The following is a 21065-nucleotide window of genomic DNA, read 5'->3' on the forward strand; positions in this document are numbered from 1 at the left end:
TCAGGAAGTGTTTTGTTCTGTATAAACTATGAGGAAAATGTAGATATTAAGGAATTAAAAACATCAACACAAAAGCAACTTCCAACAGATATTCCTTCTGTGCGGGGGTGGGAGGGTGTAGTGGCTAGGATGCTCTCCTACCAAATTAAATACAATAATCAATGTAAGCCATTGTTTTCTCACTGTATGAACTAGCTCCCAGAACAGAGACTTGCCTGGAACTCTTCCTTATGGTCTTTGATGTTTTTTTCCAAGCACTGGCAAACAACTGCCTGGATAAATAATATTCTTATACCATGCACTGAGTCTCAGAAGCTTATTGTAGTTGACATTCCCAACCCTACTGACTGAGGGCACAGCCAATTTATTCATGTGCCAGTGAGTTCAACCAGCAAATTGAGACGCTGTTTCATTTAATTAAAAATAGGGCAATACATGCTCCATTTATACAGATAATGGGAAAAGGTGTGGGGGGAATCAAAGAAGTGAGGTGTGGAGAAAGATGGACGGGGGAGAAAAACAGGGCAGAGAAATGTGAAGTGAAATGAGAGAATGAAGAATATGAAGAAAAGCAGCAGAGGAAAGAAAAAAGGTGAGAAAGTGGAGAGAAAGCCTAAGAAGAGCATATAAAAGAACCAGAATAAGAGAAGGGAAATAAATATAAGATAAAAGAAAAGAAATAGAAAATACTGAGTCACCAGAGGGTTGTGGGGGTTTTTGCACAGATGTAGCTACACACACACACAAACTGCCACTACAGATGCACTACACGGGTATAAGATTTAAGTTCTAGCTGTGCAGGTTACCTCAGCAAGCAAAATAAATGAGCTGTCTCTGTTTCGCTTACATGTTGACATTAGCATAAATAAAGCAAGGAAAGCTTCCCGTGATGTCAGCACGAGAGCTGGGCAGGAAATGGTTCTCCCACCTCATAGAACTTTTTGAGATTTAAAAAATATATATATTCTGCACCCGGACAAAACCAAGATCTTTCACAGTTTTTCATGAACAATATGAGAGAGAGAGAGAGAGAGAGAGAGAGACACCCCAATCCGAATAGCCAGTCACATGGTGTTCCAGGCACTCACTTGGGATGTGGGAGACCGACCGATGTTCAAGTCCCGGGTCTGAAAGGTCTGAATCGAGCAGAGCAGGGACTGAGCTGGGGCCTTCCAGCTACAGAAGCTGATCTGTAAAATGGAGGAAGCAGTGGCTGTAAAAGAGTCTATAGTCAGTTACTGTGTCAGACACAGAACAGGGTCCAGGAACTGGACAGAGGGGCCACTTGGCAAAAATCTGGGCACTCAGAAGAGCTGGTCTCACAATACAGCGCATGAGCCCCCCAGGACCCAACCCTGTATTCCGTAAAAGAACTGGGCCAAAGTGACTACTGGCATAAGCAGGCACAACTCCATTGAAATCACACACTACTAGACTCTGTGGGGGAACTTTGTGACTTTTGATTTGTGTTCCCCTCCCCCAACTGCCCCTCACCCACCCACCCAAATGTCCACTAAACGGTTTGCATCAGACAGCTTCAAATAGTTATAACCAAACCTTGACACACTTTTTCTGAAAGAAAACCTCTAAATTTCACCATTCTAGTGTTTATTATTGTCCTTTTAGAGACCTGGAAAACATGAAGACAGTGACTTTCTTCATTTGTCTCGTGGGATCAGCTTTTGCTATTCCGGTAAGTTCTCTTCAATCCATCACTTACCATGCATTTGAATTTTCATGTATTGAGATCATTGTGCTCTAGTGTCTCCCAGTGACCTGTTAAAGATTTTGTTTATATGCAGGTTTTAATCCCATTTTCTATTCTAGACCTATCCTTTAATGTACAAACTTGGAATCCGTGGGCAGAAAAATTCAGAAAAGGTATTTGTTTCTTCTTCTTTAAGTACCAGACCACAATATAATACTGAGTTCCAATACATGAAACACATTTCTGTATATGTATTTGTTCACAGATTCATTTAGGTAAAATAGTTCCCTCATGTGAATTACTATGAAACTCCTCACCCTTCACATGTCAGTTAGCCAATGGCAGAGAAGCATGCTCAAAGATCCTGACAAGGTCTCTTATGCATCCTAAGAGCTGTTTTCATAGCATTTGGAGAAATTCCCACAACCCATTAATAAATTTAAACATTATATCTGTGTATTTATTGTAGGAAATAGTGGATCAAACCAAGGGTCTGGTTGCCTTACCCACACACCCCTGGTAAAGCTAGCAGGATTTGGGCCCTACTGAGAAACTGTTATATGAACAATCATAGAGTGGAGACTCTTAAAGGTATCATAACAGTTACTGTACATGAAAATGTCATTTTGATCGAACGTAGCTTTTATTGCTGATTGTTCATATTTGAAACAGGTGAGTCTCATCGAAGATGGGCAGAATGCTGCTGTTGAGCTACACCATTCTCTGGTGTAAATTTACACCAATTGAAGTTCTGTCTCATGCTTTTATATTTAGAGATGGGCCCAAACCAGACCTCTGTCTCTTACTCCCCCACCCTCTGAACTTTGGTGGTTCAGAAAAAATGGAGTCTGGTGCCAAACTAACTGTTATGTTTTGTAAAAACAAAACCCAACCAAATTTTTATAGAACCAAATGCAAAATCCAGCCTCCCTCCACCTATCTGTTGTTATCATGAGTTATGTCTTGCTCCTAACATGTTTCCAGGTAAGTTACCTACCATTACACGTGGTGTTCTGGATTGTTTTACAGGTTATAAGGGGGGGGGGAGGAAATGACTTTTAGTATTTCATAATGTATCCATCAGAACAATTTACAGTATCATTAATTTTTTTTTTTTTCAGATAAATTTCAGGTTCATGCCAGACAATTTCCGGGCTGCAACTGTCTCCGAGAAACAACATACAGAGAAGACATCTGCAGCACGACAACATATTGCAGTACCAATACTGAGTGATTCACTAGTTGCAAGCAAATACACAACATTTATAGCAGACCAGTTGCCCTCTAATGGTAGTCAATTGCAGGTACATTTCCTAAATAAACTATTTGTTTTCACATAACCAAAAAAGTTCCCATATGGTTCCTTTAAAAATTGCCAAGCTCAAAACATATAGAGAGTGTGTTGTAACTAAGGGTTGTAGAAAAGGGTGAAAAAATGTCAATGACATTCATGAAACATTGCACTAATTTTGTCTTGACCATTTTGCAACATAGAAATTTTGCTTTTTATTCAACTGTTGCAAGATAACCAGTTTACAGTCAAAATATGCAAAAATGCATATGCAAATTTTTGTAGTTTAATACCAAAAGATTTTGACTCAAAAATAGTATGTTTGAGGAAAGATGTACTTATTCCCCACTTGAAAAATAGAATTGTGAATTTCATTTTGAATATTTCATACAGTCCCAACTGTATCAGAAGGTGCATTGGGTTAGAGGGAAATGCTAATGAAATACTTTTGATACCAGCTTTGCTTTACAAAATAGGATGCAGTTGACTCACACACAGTCCTATAGCATTAAGTGTTCATTATAAAATGGTCCCACCCCTGTACTCACAGAAGTCAATGGGAGTGTTTTGCCAGTATTTTAGGCATTTGTAAATACAGCAATCCCATGCACATGAGTAATCCATTGAGGGCAATGAGGTCTGGGCTTTAAATAGGATCAGGGTCAAGCTCTATGGTTTTGCTTAGTGACAAGCAAACCTCTGAAGGTCTGGAGACTTGGTTCACAAAAACATAAAGAGTTCTACATGTTAACGGGAATGGTCTGCAATCTCCTTTACTTGTAATTCTTTAGCAGACACTGACTCTGCACCCTGCCAACAGAAGAGACTTCCTTATTGCAGGGCTGTAGGAAAGATAATTGGGAGTGACCAACATCTTAAACTTCCCTCATGACCTTCTCTCAGCTCCTTCCTTTCCCTGACTGGTAGGTAGATGAAAGGAGATGGGTGGGATCCTTAAACCATACTTTTTTCATCTTAAAAAGGTCCAATGTTGGTTCAGTTCAATGTAGAGTAAAAAGCTTTAGGTCAGTTCTGATATTCAATCATTCCTCCCACTCCCACTTCACACCCTTGGGTCCCACACTTACATGAGGTTTGATCCTCCAGTTTTGTCATTGTCTTCATTGGTTGTAGGATCATCCCCTCAATGCACACATTGATGCCCACAGCTGGTTTTGGGAAGGTATTGCTGGTGCCATCAAATGAAATGGGACTCCTGCTTAACTCAGCAAGGAAGCAGAGCTGTATCACCATCATACTGGATAGATATGGTGATCCTGAAATGATAAGGCACAGTTCACTACCCAGGAAGATACCTAGTCAAGTATTTTAATCTCCTCTCTTCCCAACCTGCCTGTTGAGCATTTCTTCCAAAGCTATTATTGCTAGCACAGTATTTATCTTCTAGGATAACTGATAATTACTGCTGACAATGTTTGCAAATACAGGTACCTAATGTTAGTCAATATTTAGGCACCTAAGCTGAGATTTCCAAAGGAGCCTAGATGAGTCAGAGATCCAACTCCTATCAAGTCTCAGTAGGATTTAGGTGTCTAACTCCATTGGAAATCACAGCCCCTCCCCCCCCCCCCAAAAATGGGTTGATTGTCAAACTTGCTGAGCACCCATAAATCCACTGATGTCACAGGGAGTCCCACTAATCTATACACTGATACATTTCATCCTATGTATTAACAAGTGAAAATAGCATATTAAATATTGACTTGGAAATAGAGTTATAAAATGAAGTCTTTATTATACTGTTGAATAAACATGCATTTTTCTTTGGAAGGTTCGAGATACTTCTTCTGAATCTTCAAAGAAGAAAAACACAGAGTCTGAGCAGTATATGAACAGCAATGATGATTTACTCTCAATTCAGAGCAGCAGTGACAGGGAGGAGCAGGCATTGATGATGGATGATGAAGACAAAGATGAGCATAGGAACGCTAACAGTCAGGAAAGAAACAGCAGTGAGCATCAAGTGAAAAGTAGTTTAGGGCATATTAACTTCCTTGCTCAGAACATGGGTGTAACGCTGGCTTCTGACAATCAGGAGAGTGTCTTTGAGAGAAGCAGCAGCCATCAATCTAATCGTGAGCATCAGTTCAAGAATGATGTTAAGAAAAGCAATATGGCTAGCGACGATCAGGATGATCAGGAAAACCCAGGGCAGGGTCTCACTGTTGGTCAGGAACAGGACACATGGAAATACAGTAAAAATCCTGTTGTATTATTTGAAAACAACAGTGAAGATGATGAAGAAGAGGAGGAGGAAGAAAAGGAGGAGGAGACAGAGGAATGGGATGAAACTGGCTACAGAAACAGGAGGCAAAAAACCCATGTGAAAATTCAAGAGGATCTCTACAGGAGTGAGCAGAGTGAAGATAGCAGCCAATCGGATGAAATGCTGAGAGATGCCAATCAGCCTCTCCAGATAATTAAGAGGCAGGATGAGGAATTGGAAGAGGCTGACCAAAAAGAAGAAGATGAGGAGGAGGAGAATAATACCCCAGCACAGTCACATAAAGGAGAAGAGGTGACTATCTCACCAAAAAGTACTGAACAAGATCAGAATGCTGAGTGGCAAAGCCAGGAGGATGAAGATAGGTTCCAAGACAATACCCAGAGCCTTAGTGACCACGAGGAAGTGGTGAAAAGACAGAATCTAAAAAAAGCTGCTGCATATATGGAGGCCAGCAATGTTGAGGACAACAGTCATGAAAACAATGATGATGATTCTAATAATGATGCTGACAGCGAAGAAGATGATTTCAACAAAAGCCAAAAGGAAGCAGCCTACCACAAGGGTGAACAAATTCAAAGTAATGATCACAGAAGCATCAGTTCTAAGGAGCAGGGGGAAGGAAAGGATGAAGATGAAAGTGTGGTGACGAATGAGACAGAGGATGACCAACATGTCAACATTAAACACCTCATTCACTTTGAACAGGACTATTATAGTCATGAGCCAGCCATTTCTGACCATGAGGAACATGAGAAAATAACCAGCCTTGTGCAAAGGAGTGTGAACACAATGGAACCTGAAGATAATGTAAGTGTCTTAAAAAATATGGGTGATAAAAAAGTAAAGCTGTAGCCAAACTTAAGTCTAAGAGAGTTCATAAATTACATAAACAGGGTTCTTTATCCAAATCTTCCTTTTCACATCAATGGGATATATTTCATCCTAATTTATTCATCACACCAAGCAATCTTCAATTTGACTATTTACTTCAATGATCTGATTGGACTAGTAGTACCAGAACACTATAAATTTGTGTATTTCCAGTGTTTTTTGAGAGTCAGGTCTTCACTGTGAACACAGATAGTGAATTTCAATCAGGATACCAATCTAACACCCTTCTGTAAAATGTCTGCTCTGTGAGTGAGAATTAAATCAATGTCCTAAAAAATAAACCACTGCTGTTTCCTACATGTAAACGTGGCTCAGAGAGATAATGATTCTAAAAGGCATCTGCTGTCCTTCTCTAATTGCTCTGTGAATGCTTTGCAGTTTTTGTTGTTTTTTACAATGTATTTTAAGATTAGACTGTCCTCATATTATAGGTAACAATCCTTCATTTTCCCTGGTGTCTGCAGCATAAGAGCATAGCTGATCCACTTCAAGTTTTTATTATTGGTTAATTCTTGATACATTTGTATTAATCTATAAAGGAAGATATAGTCTAAGCACAAGCAAATATTATACAATAGTTGCACAGATTTACTTTTCATTTTTAAGTATTATACTTGTATGTAAATTAGATATAGCCCCTCAGCTCCTGACAAGTTGCATTAGGGCCCTTGGTGTCACAGAGGTTGGGCACCTCTGGTATAGACTCTTCGAGACAGATTTTTCACTGACTTATAGCTAGTGGAGTACCATTGACTTTGTGTGTTTATGCCAGGTGTAAATCAGAACAGAATTTGGCCTCAGTAATGTGCATGCATAGGGACTTAGGTCCCAATTCAGCCATCCATCTCTACTAAGCAAAGCAGTTAAGTATGTATTTAAGTGTTTTGTTGATAGGTTGGACTTAAGCACATGCCTAAACACTTTGCTGAACTGGGGCTTTAGTGTTTTTATACCGTATCTTTTTCTGAAAACAGGACTACCTCCTACTATGGGGGTATTGTCCTTTCATATACACCTCTACCTCGATATAACGCTGTCCTCAGGAGCCAAAAAATCTTACCGTGTTATAGGTGAAACCGCGTTATATTGAACTTGCTTTGATCCGCCGGGGTGCACAGCCCCGCCCCCCCGGAGCACTGCTTTACCGCGTTATATCCAAATTCGTGTTATATCGGGTCGCATTATATCGAGGTAGCGGTGTATTTAGGAAAGAGGAAATATTGATTGTATTTTTTTCAGCACTGGACCAGATTTTGCCTTACATCAAGTCAATGAAGTCGCACATTTGTAGCTGGGGCAAATGTTGGATGAATGTGTTTTCCCTTCAAGAGATCTATTATAACTTCTACTTTTGTTTTGATTGTAAAGGTTAAGATGACAGGCAGTTCATATAATGAGGATGGAAGTTCCAGTGATAGCCGTATGAAGGTTCTTCTCAGTGAGTAATCTATCTGCAAAGCAATTAGAATACTACTAGCACTATCAAGCTGTGGAATTTGCTGTTGTGGGTTTTTTTCTGCTTTATTCATGATGTGATTTCACATGACTGAATTTTGCTTGCACTTGATCCTGTATATTACAGAGTTGTGCACAAGGAAGAATCTGTTCTGCATGCCCTTAGATTTATTTATTTAAGTGTTGAAAGAATTGTAAAAACAGTAAAAAAAAAAAAAAAAAAGTTGCAGACAGAACCCTTGCTTTTTGCGACATCTGTATAAAAGTTGGAGTTATTTTCCACTGAAACATATCACCTTGGGGGAGGATGTGATCTTAGTTTGATTTAAATCATGAAATGGCAAAATGATTTGGATTCAACAAGAACAGATATGATTTCACCATAAACAAATACTGAAACTGAGTCTAAACTTTTTTTGTTTCTTTCTTTTCACATTTTTCCACTGCTTGACCTGGGCTGGGAAGCAGAAATATAAAACTACTGAGAAAGGGTTTGGGTTTTTTTGGGGGGGGGTGGGATTAGTGGGGAATGACAGGAGGAGATACTTCCAGTCCAACTGCAACCAGTAAGTACTAAAAATCTTGTTCTAATGAGATTTCTTGATTAAAGAGATTCAACTGTGTTTTGATAAACTTTCGATAAGCACTCAAATATTTGGGTGCTTATCAGAACTGAGCTTTGGTATATTTTGAAATTTGCCCAACTCTGATTTAAATACGGTTGTCAGTTACATTTGGCTCAAATACTCAGGTCAGCCCTAATGTCCTTTTGTTCTAATAGGCTGGTCTGATATTTTTCTAGATCCTTGTAGGAACTTCCACTGTAAAAGAGGCAAGGTCTGCCAAGCAGATGAACAAGAAAAACTTAGTTGTGTTTGCCAAGATCCGGCTGCTTGCCCTCCAACTAAAGATCATGAGCATGTAAGTATTCCATGGAGTACACAGGCACAGAAAGAACTCACTGCAGCACTTGCCTGATACCCCATTCCTCTGACATTAATTAGTGCCATTCTAGGGAGCTTGTGAATGGTTCCCAATTATTTTAATAATCATATACCCAAAGGGCAGAATTCACCCAAAATATTCTTGATAGCATTATAGAACTATCAATACACTACTTGAATAAAAAATAAATTACAATTGCTCAGCAATAACTCTACAGCTACTCCAAGAATAAAATTAAAAGTTACATTTGCCTCTGTGAGGTTTTAGCATGTGCAAACACATACACAGAGTTATGTATTTTGGACACTATTTAGTAATGTTTCCAACGGAGTTGCTATGGGGTTCCTACATGGGTGCCTAAAGTTAGGCACCCAAATCCATATTTAGATGCCTAAATAAAAGGGATGGTTTTCAGAAGTTCTCAGCACCCATTTCCTTTGAGCACTCTCACATCAATGGCCATGTGTTTTATTTGCTGGTCATTAATGTTATACATTAATGTTCATATGATCTGACAGTGTTATTGACGAGATTTTTTTTTTTGCTATCTAGGTTTGTGGCACTGATAATAAAACCTACGATGGCACATGTCAGCTCTTTGGTACTAAGTGTAAACTTGAAGGGACAAAAATGGGACACCAGCTGCACTTGGACTATATGGGAGCCTGCAAATGTAAGGCTGTATTTATTTATAAGTACATAATTTACCTATATAAACAGGGCCCATCATCTTAGTATCTAGACACTGGACATAGGCTCTTGTCCCACACCCTTCTTTTGTATCAGTGACCAGTTAGAAATAAGCTCAGAACCCTAGACAGGTCCATTTTCTATAATAAGCTGCACAAAAGCCCTGGCTACCAGGGCCGGTGCAACCTATTAGGCGACCTAGGCGGTTGCTTAGGGCACTAGGATTTGGGGGGTGGCATTTTCTTCGGCAGTGACCGCGGCAGCCGGATCTTTGGCCGCCCCAGTCGCTGCCGGCATTTAGGCGGAGGGAGCTGGGGCGGGGAGGCCCGTCTGCAGCAAGTAAGGGGGGGGGGACACACGCAGGGGAACTCCCCGCCCCAGCTCACCTCTGCTCCGCCTCCTCCCCTGAGCATGCCGCCCCGCTCTGCTTCTCTCCCTCCCAGGCTTGCAGCGCCAAACAGCTGATTGGCGCCGCAAGCCTGGGAGGCGGGAGAAGTGGAGCAGCAACGGCATGCTTGGGGAGGAGGCGGAGCCGAGGTGAGCTGGGGTGGGGAGGGGAGCTGCCACGGGGGATGCCTCAGGGCAGGAGGAGTGGGGAGCTGCCGCAGGGCTCGGGGAGGGGGCGGAGCAGAGGTGAGCTGGGGTGGGGAGCTGCCGCACGGCTCCCCAGGCTGGGGGGGAGGGTGGGGAGCTGCCACGGGAGGGGTGCCTCGGGCGGGGGGGGAGCTGCCGCAGGGCTCGGGGAGGAGGGTGGACGCAAGGTGGAAGTTTCGCCTAGGGCGCAAAACATCCTTGCACCGGCCTTGTTGGCTACCTTTGTGGTTCAAGCACTTTTCTACCTGCAATATGCCTTGGGCCCTCCTCCATCCCAGTTACCATCTCTGGCTCTCTTTCTGTCTATCTAAGGTGCTTACATGGCCTTCATTACTATAATATCTGAGCACCTCACAGTCATTAATGTATTTATCCTCACAACTACCCCTGTGTGGTAGAGAAGAATTATCATTCCCATTTTACAGATGGGAACCTAAGGCACAAAGAGACTAAGGACTAGATTCACAAAGGAACGCAGGCATGGGCAGGCTGAACATCACCCCGCCAATCTTTTAAGTGCCTAGAAAAGCACTGGATTCACAAAGCCTAAATCAGGCACCTAAGCTCCCTATACAATGAATGGAGAGAGATTGGTGCCTTAGAATGGGATTCATAAAAGCCAGAACACTAGTCAACTCCATGCCTAAGCTAGCCAATGGGAGATGCCAAGTCAAAGGAAGTTTGCTAAGCTCCGTCCCTCTCTCAGAGATAGGCATCCAAATTTGGGCTTCAGGGAGGTGCCTCCATCTGCTTGGGATTCTCAGCTGTAAACTGTCTCTTGGTGCGAGGCATCTATGCTGCTTTAGTGAGGGGGAAGCCCCCCCTCTTAGCTTGTAGCCTGGGATTAGGATACTCACCAAGGGGTGGGCAACTACTGGTGTATGCTCCCCATCCATCAGAGGGGGAGAAGGAATTTTATCTGGGATCTGCCACCGCTCAGGTGAGTGCCCCAGCCACTGGGCTCTGGGATACTCTGATGGGGGGCGCCCTCCATCTCTCCTGTGGAAGCTGTTCCAGTTTGGAGCAGGGGGACTGGATCCTGGATCTCCCATGTGAGGGCTCTAACCACCAGGGTACACAGTCATTCCCATTGCTATTTTTAGCCATTGCTAATTTAGCTAGATTAAAGCTAGTGCCGGTATGCCTACCCAAGCTGCAATCACACCATCAACTGCAGTGTAGACATACCCTATGACCCCAATCATGTAAACACTATGTATATGCTCAATTTTAGACATAGGAGTAGTTCTCTGAATAGGTCCTATGAAGTCAATGGGATTTCTCATATGCTTAAAATTAAGAATATGTTTAAGCATTTGCAGAATTAGGGCCAAAGACAGTAAGGGGCAAATTTTTGTATTGTAAAAATACTTATTGGTGCAATTCTGTGCTCATAATTATTTCTGATGGCAGTTTAATTCACACAGACAACTAAGCTACTGTCTTACATAGATAATCCAGGAATTGGGCATCCAAGTAACCTAAAGTGTGATTGTAAATAGCTGCAGCACAAAATTACAATGGCATTCCCAATTTTACATCACAAAAACAGATGCCAATTTAAGGTTGAGCTGAAAATTTGGTTCATAAGACTCCGATTTTGCTTGGAGATGCTTGAATCTGGGGACTTAATGCACCTCTTGATAATGCGACTAGAATCCTTTGTGGTTTGAAACAGACATTCCTCCTTGCACTGACTATGAAGTGGATCAGTTCCCTCTCCGGATGAGAGACTGGCTCAAGAACATCCTCATGCAGCTCTATGAGCGTGATCTGGACAGGTCTGGATTTCTATCTGACAAACAGAGGAGTAAAGTGAGTAATTAGTATCAAATAAAACACAGCTGCAGCCATGTCACTTGAGCTGGGCAAATCATGTGTGACACGTAATTTACTTAATAAACATTGCCCCTTTTTTCTGATAGCGAAATGTCTGCGAACAGTTTGGGATTTTTTGTGAATAATTCTTAGTCTGTGGATTGGTTGTGCGAAGTTCTTTGTAACTATATGAAATTTAGAATGTGAGCTGTATGTTTTCATTAGATACCCAGGTTACATGATACATTTCTCTTCCCCAGCTAAATAACTGTAACTCTTCTAAGCTGATTTTTGGTGCAAATTCTCACTTTTACAAGTTCAAAATCTGCTTTCCATGAATAATCCCCAATATTTGCATCAATTTGCTCTTTCCAAAGAAATGCCTGCCATGATACTCAGAGAAAGTGAACACAAAAGAGTGGGCAAACACAATCAATGCAAAAGTTAATTTAAAATTGGATTGAATAATCATGGGAAATTGTTTGCGGAACTCATTCAGATCTATACACTATGGGGGGAGGGATAGCTCAGTGGTTTGAGCATTGGCCTGCTAAACCCAAGGTTGTGAGTTCAGTCCTTGAGGGGGCCACTTAGGGATCTGGGGCAAAATCAGTACTTGGTCCTGCTAGTGAAGGTAGGGAGCTGGACTCGATGACCTTTCAGGGTCCCTTCCAGTTCTATGAGATAGGTAATCTACAATTAAACAAAACCAGTACTCATTAATGATATGTTTGAGAGCTATGAAACTGCAAGATGTGGTTGACATTCATTGTTCGTTAGAGAGGGAGAGAGCGATTTCAACTATCCTGTATAATTGCATTACTATTATTCTGGCATTGTCATATCACTGGAGGTTACAGAGGATTAGTATGGGGTAAGGATGTTATCCCAGTGGGTCTGTTCCAGTTCTATTAATAATATCTTTGCACCATCTTCTGTCAGGTCTTATGCGACAAGAGTTGGTGGCCAGAGTCTAGTTCCTCATGGATAGGGGTGATCATCATTAGAAGTGCCACCATAATTGGCAATCTTGCTGGCAGGCTCAACAGAGAAGCCAAGGACTGAGCTGGCGTGAACACTGAGCTACTTTCTAAGTGTTTGCTCCTGCAAGATGCTGAACATCTCTTGCAAGGTGCTGCTGAGCAAATGGGAGATACTCCGCACCTTGTAGGATTCAGCTCTAAAACCATGGAGACGGTGGCCAGATTCTCAAACACGCTACTGCCACTTGGTGTTGCTCAGAAGGTGCAAAGTGGACAGACTCTGGCCTTAGCTAGTCAATGGAGGATTCCTGTTGCATAGGGGATACAACTTAATTGGCATACAACTGACAGGACTGGCAGAGCCCTCTCCTGTGCCAGCTTCCCCTTTCCCCAGCATAGTGGATTTGTCATGAGAGGAAAGTGAGTAGTCGGGTTTTAGCATTGCAGAGCGCTGCTATGCCTATTCACCACTAAGTTACAGATCTTATACAGGTGAGATAAGTTAGATCAAGCCCCCAGTTGGGGCAGACTAGTGCAGGATTGAGGAGGCACAACCTGGTCCTTTCTCGCTCTTCCCCCTCCACCCACCTAGCACAGACAGACAGACTGTAAAGCTGCCATAAATGAGTGGTCAAAGATGCTCTAGTACAGGGGAATCTTATGCCAGAGACTGAACCAACACCCAGCAGTCCCAGCATCAGGGTGGTAGTAAAGTGACATACAGCCACTTTACTTCCCACCAACCCCTGTGTCCTGCATTGAGTACACATCAGAGCTAGACCTGAAGATCAGGTGCTAGGATTTCAAGTTCAGCTCAGATAAGTATCCAAAGCTTATCTGAAATACACATATTGCTTAGGTCTGAAGAAATGTGCTGGTAAACATATAAGGACAGACTGTTTAGTGCAATTTCCAGCAGCTCAACTTCCAGCCACAAATACTGCAAAAACAACTTTCTCGTGATATTTCAATGAAGATACAGGGGGTGTGGTGTGTGTGAATGAGGATGTGTGAACGTTATTCAGACTAGTCCTTCTGTCACTAAACAACAATCCACTCCTTTATTGGTGTAGGTCAAGAAAATCTACCAGAATGAAAAACGTCTGATGGCTGGAGATCATCCAGTTGACCTTCTGTTACATGACTTTGAGAAAAACTATCATATGTATGTGTACCCAGTGCACTGGCAGTTTAGCCAGCTTGATCGGCACCCTGGCGACAGGTAGAAACTGTTTCTATGCTCAGTTCTGATTCATTTTTTAGATCATGATTGTTCTACTTTACTATGTCTTTCAAAAAGTGCAACTATTCTTAATGGCATAAATACTGGGCCAGATCCTCTGCTAGTGTAAATTGGCCTCTCTATATTAACTTCTGTGGAGCTTGTAAATGGGATCCTTCACCTCTCAGACTTCCTCTGTATGATACTTATCTGGTTTTACAAGGACATGGGATTTAGCTGCAAATACCTGCTATCCACACAAATTTCATAATATATATATATAGCACCTTTAATTATAGGATTTCACAGAAAATATTCAGGGCCTAATCCTGGAAAAAAAGCACCAAACTCACCTGGGTTGGGTGTTAGTGAGACCGTGAGAACAAAGGAGTAATCCATAGTGGTTAGTCACCACTGATGTATTATTGGCTTATTTGTAGTTTCAAAGCTTATATGAACAGAATTATCACAATATTAAAGATATACAAAATCCTTAAGATAGTTAATATTGGACATGTTTCTTATTATCTCCTTGTAACCTTGACATTCTTCACTGACCCTGATTTCTTACCCCCAGAAACAGAGATCATATGCTACCTTTATTTCATTTCAGGTTATTGACGCACTCAGAGCTTGCTCCTTTGCGAGCTTCTCTAGTTCCCATGGAACACTGCATAACTCGTTTTTTCCAGGAGTGTGATGCTGACAGGAATAAGCATGTCTCTTTGAAGGAGTGGTGCCACTGTTTTGGAATTAAAGAAGGTAAAGCCATGAGGTTGAGAGGCAGGTGGGTAGGGAGAATTGCTTCCTTCCAGACTAGGCAAAGAGTATCTCAGTTCATACACAGAAGGTAAGACACTCTGGCCTGAACATCAAGTTAGCAATGTTCTGAGGTGAATTAAATGGCGTGCAGGGATGACAGAATCTCAGAAGGTACAGCATTCTGGGTTGGTTCCAAAATCATGCTTAAGTTTTACATTAGGAGTAATTTCCAACTTATTTTGCAGTGGGTGAAATATCTAATCACATACACAGCAACCTAGCTTGAGCCATGCATGCAAGATCAGAGCAGGAGCTCTATAGGTCTATATATAGATTATATGTCAAAATCTTATTGATTTCCAGTTTGTACCTATATAAACAAGAGAATTTGGCCTTTAATGGTGCTGTTCAACCCCGTGCCCCACTGCTTCTGAGCCCTCTAAAACTTTAGAAAGGAAGTGCTGACTAGCTCATAAACCATTCATGATACAGTCATGGGTCTTTCATATTAAAGGTTCAATCATGATGGTAACATTTTTTTCCTTCTTCTCTATTTCACAGAAGACACGGATGAAAACCTCCTGTTCTAAACCTAGCAGGATAGAGTTCCAGCATCCTGTCTGCATACCAGTCAAATCTGTGAAGCTATTGTATTTCCAAGATACTGATAGATTAACACTTTTGAACAGAGAGCTTACATAAAGATTTTTGTAGATTGACAGGGTTACTCCAAAAGAAAACAAAAAAATAAAAATTCTAAATCAATTAACAGTAGCAGAATCTAAGAACTTCTCGCGTGACATATCTAAACATTTGTTTCCTGCCTGGAGTTTAATAATCCATAATATCACAATAGAAAGAATTGTGCACATGATAGAATTGTTCAGAATACTGTTCTTCACGTCGACACATATAGTGTGGATTGTGTTGTATACTGCAGAAAACTAGAAATAGGACAACTTTATTTTATAGTCAGTGTACTGTATTGCTAGTTTCTTAATATTCTAATAAAGAAAGCATGAAATAAAAGTGTATTTGGATTCATTATTTTTTAAAAACCTTGTTTAAAAGAATAGGCATCAGCACAAATGTTTAATGTACGTATTATTTTAAACTAATCATGAGGTGAGAAGACAAAATATAGCATGCATGATGTTTCAAGTGACCTCTTTAAAAGCGTCGTCATCATCACTTTAACTTCCATCCTTAGAAGTTCAGCACCCCCATAGGTGACCTGCCAGTTTGTGTCTGTACTGTACATTAACTCGTGATATATATTTCTTTGACCAAGGTTAATAAAGTAGCAACCCTTACAGGGTTTTTTATCCTCCCTCATAAATTTAATAACTATAAAAGCCATATATATAGTCCTGCCTATAAAACAAAAACACAACAAAGTATGGGGGTAATTCCTCTGTTTTGCCTGCAACCAGCAAAAATATTTATAAAAATAAATTAAGAAATAATCTGCCACCCCAAAAGGGGTAAAAAAAAAAAAAAATGTTCTTTTTGTCTTTCAAAACTTCAAAAAAGCTGGTACCAGCTAAAAAGCAACCCAAAATACCATAAATCTACGTCGCAACAAAAATTGTGTTTTGTGTTTTATGTTTTGTCTTGTGTTTGTCTTATTTCTAGCATTGTTATATATTATATTACAAAAAAAACCTACTGCATTAAGCAAAAAAAATTAATAAGCATTTTAACTATATTTACAAAAAACAATATTGCAAAAAGGCAAAAATCAAAAATGCCAATCTCTTAACAAAAAACCATCCTCATGTAGCAAACACCATATTAAAAAAAATTGGTTTTAAAGCAAAAATTATAAATACTATAAACCTAAAGGTAATTAAAAATAAATTAAGTTCCTTGTCACAACTGCAAAATAGTCTCATACACAAGCAGGCAAATACTACTATAAACTTAATACAAATAAATCTAAAAAAACCTAAAAGCAACATAAAATATGTGGCAGTGGCTAAACACCACCTCCTAGCTGCTATATAAACAAAAAATAAAATTAAAAAATAAAACTGCCTTAGCCATAAAATATACTAAAATGCAAATTCTTAATTTAGCATCACTTAAACACAAAATATTTTGGGTAATATCTAAAAATGTTCCGGTATTAACGCATCTTTTAAAACAATAAAAACAATCCTTATTTAACACCTACAAATATAAATAAATGCAGTATGTTTCCAGCATAATTAAGCCTAATTTATTATTAGGTAAAATTATTATTAAAAATTACTCACCAACACTCTATAAAAAGAAAAATATAAAAAGTAGGCCCGCTCCCAAAATTAACCATAAAATCCTTTTGGCTACCCAGGGTTATAAATCAATAAACTAAAAAAAAAATTTAATACCCCAAAATGTACAAAATAAAGCCCTCAAAAATGGGTGTGTTTGTCCCTATCTGTCACCACAAAACACCTCATTAAAAACACGTGTAAAACAAACTAAAAAATATAACGCGTGTTTTATACGAACAATGTATGTGTGTTACATCCTAAAAAAGAGTATTAAAAAAAAAATACAAATATCAGCCAATTCCCAATAAATAAATGTAAATGTAATGCCCATGTATTATATTCTAGCAATCACACGTACTATTTACAAAAAATAAAAAAAGCACAAAGCACTATAACTGCTGCCCTGGTTAATTTCTCTGTTACCCTTAGCCTAAATTAGCACAATCTAACTAATCACTTGTTATCAAAAACAAAAATAACTCAATTTTTACAACAAACACACAAAAAAATATTAAAAAGCGTGTCATTCAAATATTACATGCAAATAAAAACATGCTAAAAATTGCTAAATCTAAAAGAAACCTAACAGCCTATCACTGGTACGTTTTTACAGGCTGGTCCCCAACCTTTAAAAGCATATTGTCTATTATGTTTCACCCCATTACTAACTGTGTTAATATTGTCCTGTGTTTGCTTGCTAAAAATGTGTTGTATGTGCTATTAAACAAAAAAAAGTTTGTTAAATTACAACCACAAGCTCAAATTGTCTCTCAATACATTGCTATAAAATAATTGTATAAAATATGACCCACTCAAAAACTGTTATTGAGGGTCAAAAGGGGGACATATAGTAATAAAATAATGTTTGTATTTTGTATAATTTATAATAAAATAATAATGTAGCCTGTATTAAATGTATTGGTGTATAATTTAATCATATCCTGCCAGCCACCCTTTTTAAATAGCAAAAAGGAATGGCCTAATGGGCCATTTGGTAAAAATGCATCAGCCGGAATCTGTGTCTGGGCTGATTCAAGGCAGTAACAAACGTTTTAAGGTCACTATTTTATTGTAGGTTTAGCATTTTAAAATAAATAAAAAGATGCCATAATTGTTTTCTTGTGCAATGCAACAATGTTCCTGTTTAAAATGTTCTGTGTAAATTAATTCTGTTTTATATATACATAAAAAAAATATGCGTAAAAAAAAAAAAAAGTATAAAAGCTATCGCTAAGCCAAATATACAAAAAAACCCAAAAACAAATGCAAGGGCACCAGAAGGCTGCAACACACCCCTACCAAAATGTCAAAAAAAGGCAAATTAACAACTCTAAAAATAAAACAAGCACCTATCAATAAAAAAAAAAAATCTGCAATAAAAAATAAAAACCATTAAAAAAAACAAGCACACGTCAAACAATAATTAATTACAGCATAACGGTGCAAAACTCATTGGTCCCAATAAAAAAAAAATCACTATATAAACAGGGTGCCTTGCCATAAAACTTTGGGTTCGTCCTGCCAAGACTTCCTCAAAGCATCGTGTCACAACCAACAGAACCCGGCTCCTCCCTACCCGTGATCAACCTAGCTGGCCACTAAATTGATCCGGACTCTAAACTGGTCACTATAACATCGACTGGCGGAACAGTGGGGCGGGGAGGCGGAGTGTAATTAAATACATATGCTAATTGTTGTATCTTCAATAAATGTGGCGTATTGCCTTTTCCCCTAAAAAAAATTCCCGTGTGCTTCTTATAAGCATATTACTTTTACACAGCACATTGCCTATGCTATTCCCATGAAGGAGGATCCCTTCCATGGGACTCTTAGCTTGAAATCTCTTATGGAGGATATAATTTTCTGTCTGTATTTTTGTTTCTGTCTGACCACAGTACACCATTACTTGTCTGCTCTTTCCACTGCTATGAGTCACCTAACCAGCTTCAATGAATTAGAGGCATAGTTTGTTGACACTTTTATGAAATAATTATACATAAAGGATCTATCCTGCTCTCTATAGCAGCTAAATCCTCCTACCACCACCACTCCATCCCACACCAATCGCTATAACCCACATCTGGTGGAAGGGGGAGTTTTATAGAGGTTATGGGGAAGGAATCCTCCTGTAACCTTCCAGGTCACAAAGAGGTAGCACAAATAGCTTCATGGCCACTCTATAGCCCCAAAGGTGCAGAACAGAAAGAGGGCATTGTGACACAAAAATTGGGGGAGTGGTAAATAATGAAGAGGACAGGTCACTGATACAGAGTGAGCTGGATCGCTTGGTGAGCTGGGAGCAAGCAAACAATATGTGTTTTAATATGGCTAAATGTATACATCTAGGGACACAATATGTAGGTGATACTTACAGGAGGGAGGAGTCTATCCCAGGAAACTGAAAAAAGATTTGGGGGTTGTGGTGGATAATCAGCCGAACATGAGCTTCCAGTGTGACGCTGTAGCCAAAAGGGCTAATGCAATCCTTGGGTGCATAGAAAGAGGAATCCCGAGTAGGAATAGAAATGTTATTTTACTTCTGTATTTGGCACTGGTGCAACCACTGCTGGAACACTGTGTCCAGTTCTAGTATCCATAACTCAAGGGGAATGTTGAAAAATTGGAAAGTGTTCAGAGAAGAGCCACAAGAATGATTAAAGGGTTATAGTGATAGCCTCATGTAGCTCAATCTGTTAAGCTAAACAAAGAGAAGATTACGGGGTGACTTGATTACGATCTATAAGTAGCTACATGGGAAACAAATATTTGACAATGGGCTCAGAGAAAGGTATAACACGCGCCAATGGCTGGAAGCTGAAGCTAGACAAATTCAGACTGGAAATAAGGTGTACGTTTTTAACAGTGAAGGTAATTAACTTGTAAAAACTTGCAGGGCTGGAACCTGGGAGGTTCTGTGCTGCTGATGGCGCTGCATTGCCGCTGCAGGCTTAGGTTGGGCTCCCATGGGAGGACCCTGTGAGGCTGGGCTTGGCAGGAAGTACGGCCCAGCAGGACCTGAGTGGCACCCTCTCGCAGCCCACTGATTGGCTGGTACCGGTACTTAAATCAGGAAACCATGATAGGAAGCTGTGTGTGCCTGCCTGTTTCCGCTCCAGACCTTATATTTCGGCTTCTGACCCTAGTTTGTCCTCAGCTTTGCTCTTCGATTGCTATCTGTAACCTGGCGCCTGGCCCTGATCTCCTGGTAACCTAACCCTGACTCTCACTTTGCCCTCTGGCCTGACTTAGACTCTGACCTCCCAGTACCTGACTCCCAACTCCTCTCCAACCACTAGGTCTGAACACCCTTGTCCCGGTCATGACATAACCAACTTTACTGGATTGCCCATTTAGTACAAACCCCTTTGGGGTTACTGAAACCAGTGTATGATAGAACAGCCTTGAGGCTATTCTAAGTTCTCAATGGGACCAGCCCAGCACCTGATTATGCCACCTTTGCAGTTTCCCTTGGCTCATCCCCTGACCAAACTGCACTGGGAGCAGATGGACCAGTCTTGAGAGGATCTGGTCCCATGACTCCAAAATGAGTGGGATGAGATTGTGCTACAACACTTGACACCCTTTTTGATCCAAAACAACCAACCAACCGATAAATAAATATTAAAAACAAAACAAACTGAAAAAAAAAAATCGGCCTAAAGGGGGATAAAGTAAATTAATGAAATCTAAAAAAAGTCAAAAACAAAATTCTACCCTATGCAGAGATTTTAGCCCACGGGGGAGAAGAGCCAGAGACCCCATGAAGTCTACGGGGGACTACACTACTGTTATCTACTTTACATGGAAGACGCTCAGATATTTTGGTAATAGACAGCAGTTTAAAACTCAAAGATAGACAGACAGACAGACAGATTAAAGAGGTTTATCCACAGCACACTTGACTTTCAGATTGATTATCATCATTTTAACATTAATTCTTAACAAGCAGTGAGGTAAAAAATCCAACGTTTTGATCTGTACTGAGCCTACCAAGTCATCTTTAATAAAAACTTTCTAAAATGGCTTTGAATAATTACCACATTCCCCACTCTCAACTGTCTACTCAATTACAAGCTTCAAAATCACTTGCAGTCCATTAAGCTCTATGTCCTTCACAGGCATGTCTAGTCATTATAAATACAACTAGAAGTACATTTTTAAATAGATGGGATCTGATTCTGTTTCCACTCCACTTTTACA

General features: G+C 40.1%; 1 protein-coding gene across 1 annotated transcript; it reads left to right on the forward strand.

Annotated features, from left to right (window-relative positions):
• The first annotated feature begins 1639 nt into the window (after positions 1-1639).
• Positions 1640-15227, forward strand: SPARCL1 (SPARC like 1). The gene is made up of 11 exons (XM_024203937.1): positions 1640-1693; positions 1828-1881; positions 2830-3012; positions 4792-6054; positions 7507-7576; positions 8375-8514; positions 9091-9211; positions 11501-11637; positions 13697-13845; positions 14459-14607; positions 15169-15227. Exons 1-11 carry the CDS (start codon positions 1640-1642, stop codon positions 15195-15197), a joined length of 2349 nt encoding a protein of 782 aa, XP_024059705.1. The 3' UTR covers positions 15198-15227.
• The last annotated feature ends 5838 nt before the right edge of the window (positions 15228-21065 follow it).

This window comes from Terrapene carolina, unplaced genomic scaffold (assembly GCF_002925995.2).
Source record: "Terrapene carolina triunguis isolate 2854851 unplaced genomic scaffold, T_m_triunguis-2.0 Scaffold789, whole genome shotgun sequence".
NCBI classification, from domain to species: domain Eukaryota; kingdom Metazoa; phylum Chordata; order Testudines; family Emydidae; genus Terrapene; species Terrapene triunguis.

Bases quoted from the DNA above. Each gene is read 5' to 3' on its own strand.
- SPARCL1 (XM_024203937.1), top strand. From the start codon at position 1,640: ATGAAGACAGTGACTTTCTTCATTTGTCTCGTGGGATCAGCTTTTGCT. The intron at 3,013-4,791 runs GTACATTTCCTA...TTTCTTTGGAAG, and splicing joins CTAATGGTAGTCAATTGCAG to GTTCGAGATACTTCTTCTGA. The intron at 7,577-8,374 runs GTGAGTAATCTA...TTGTTCTAATAG, and splicing joins CCGTATGAAGGTTCTTCTCA to GCTGGTCTGATATTTTTCTA.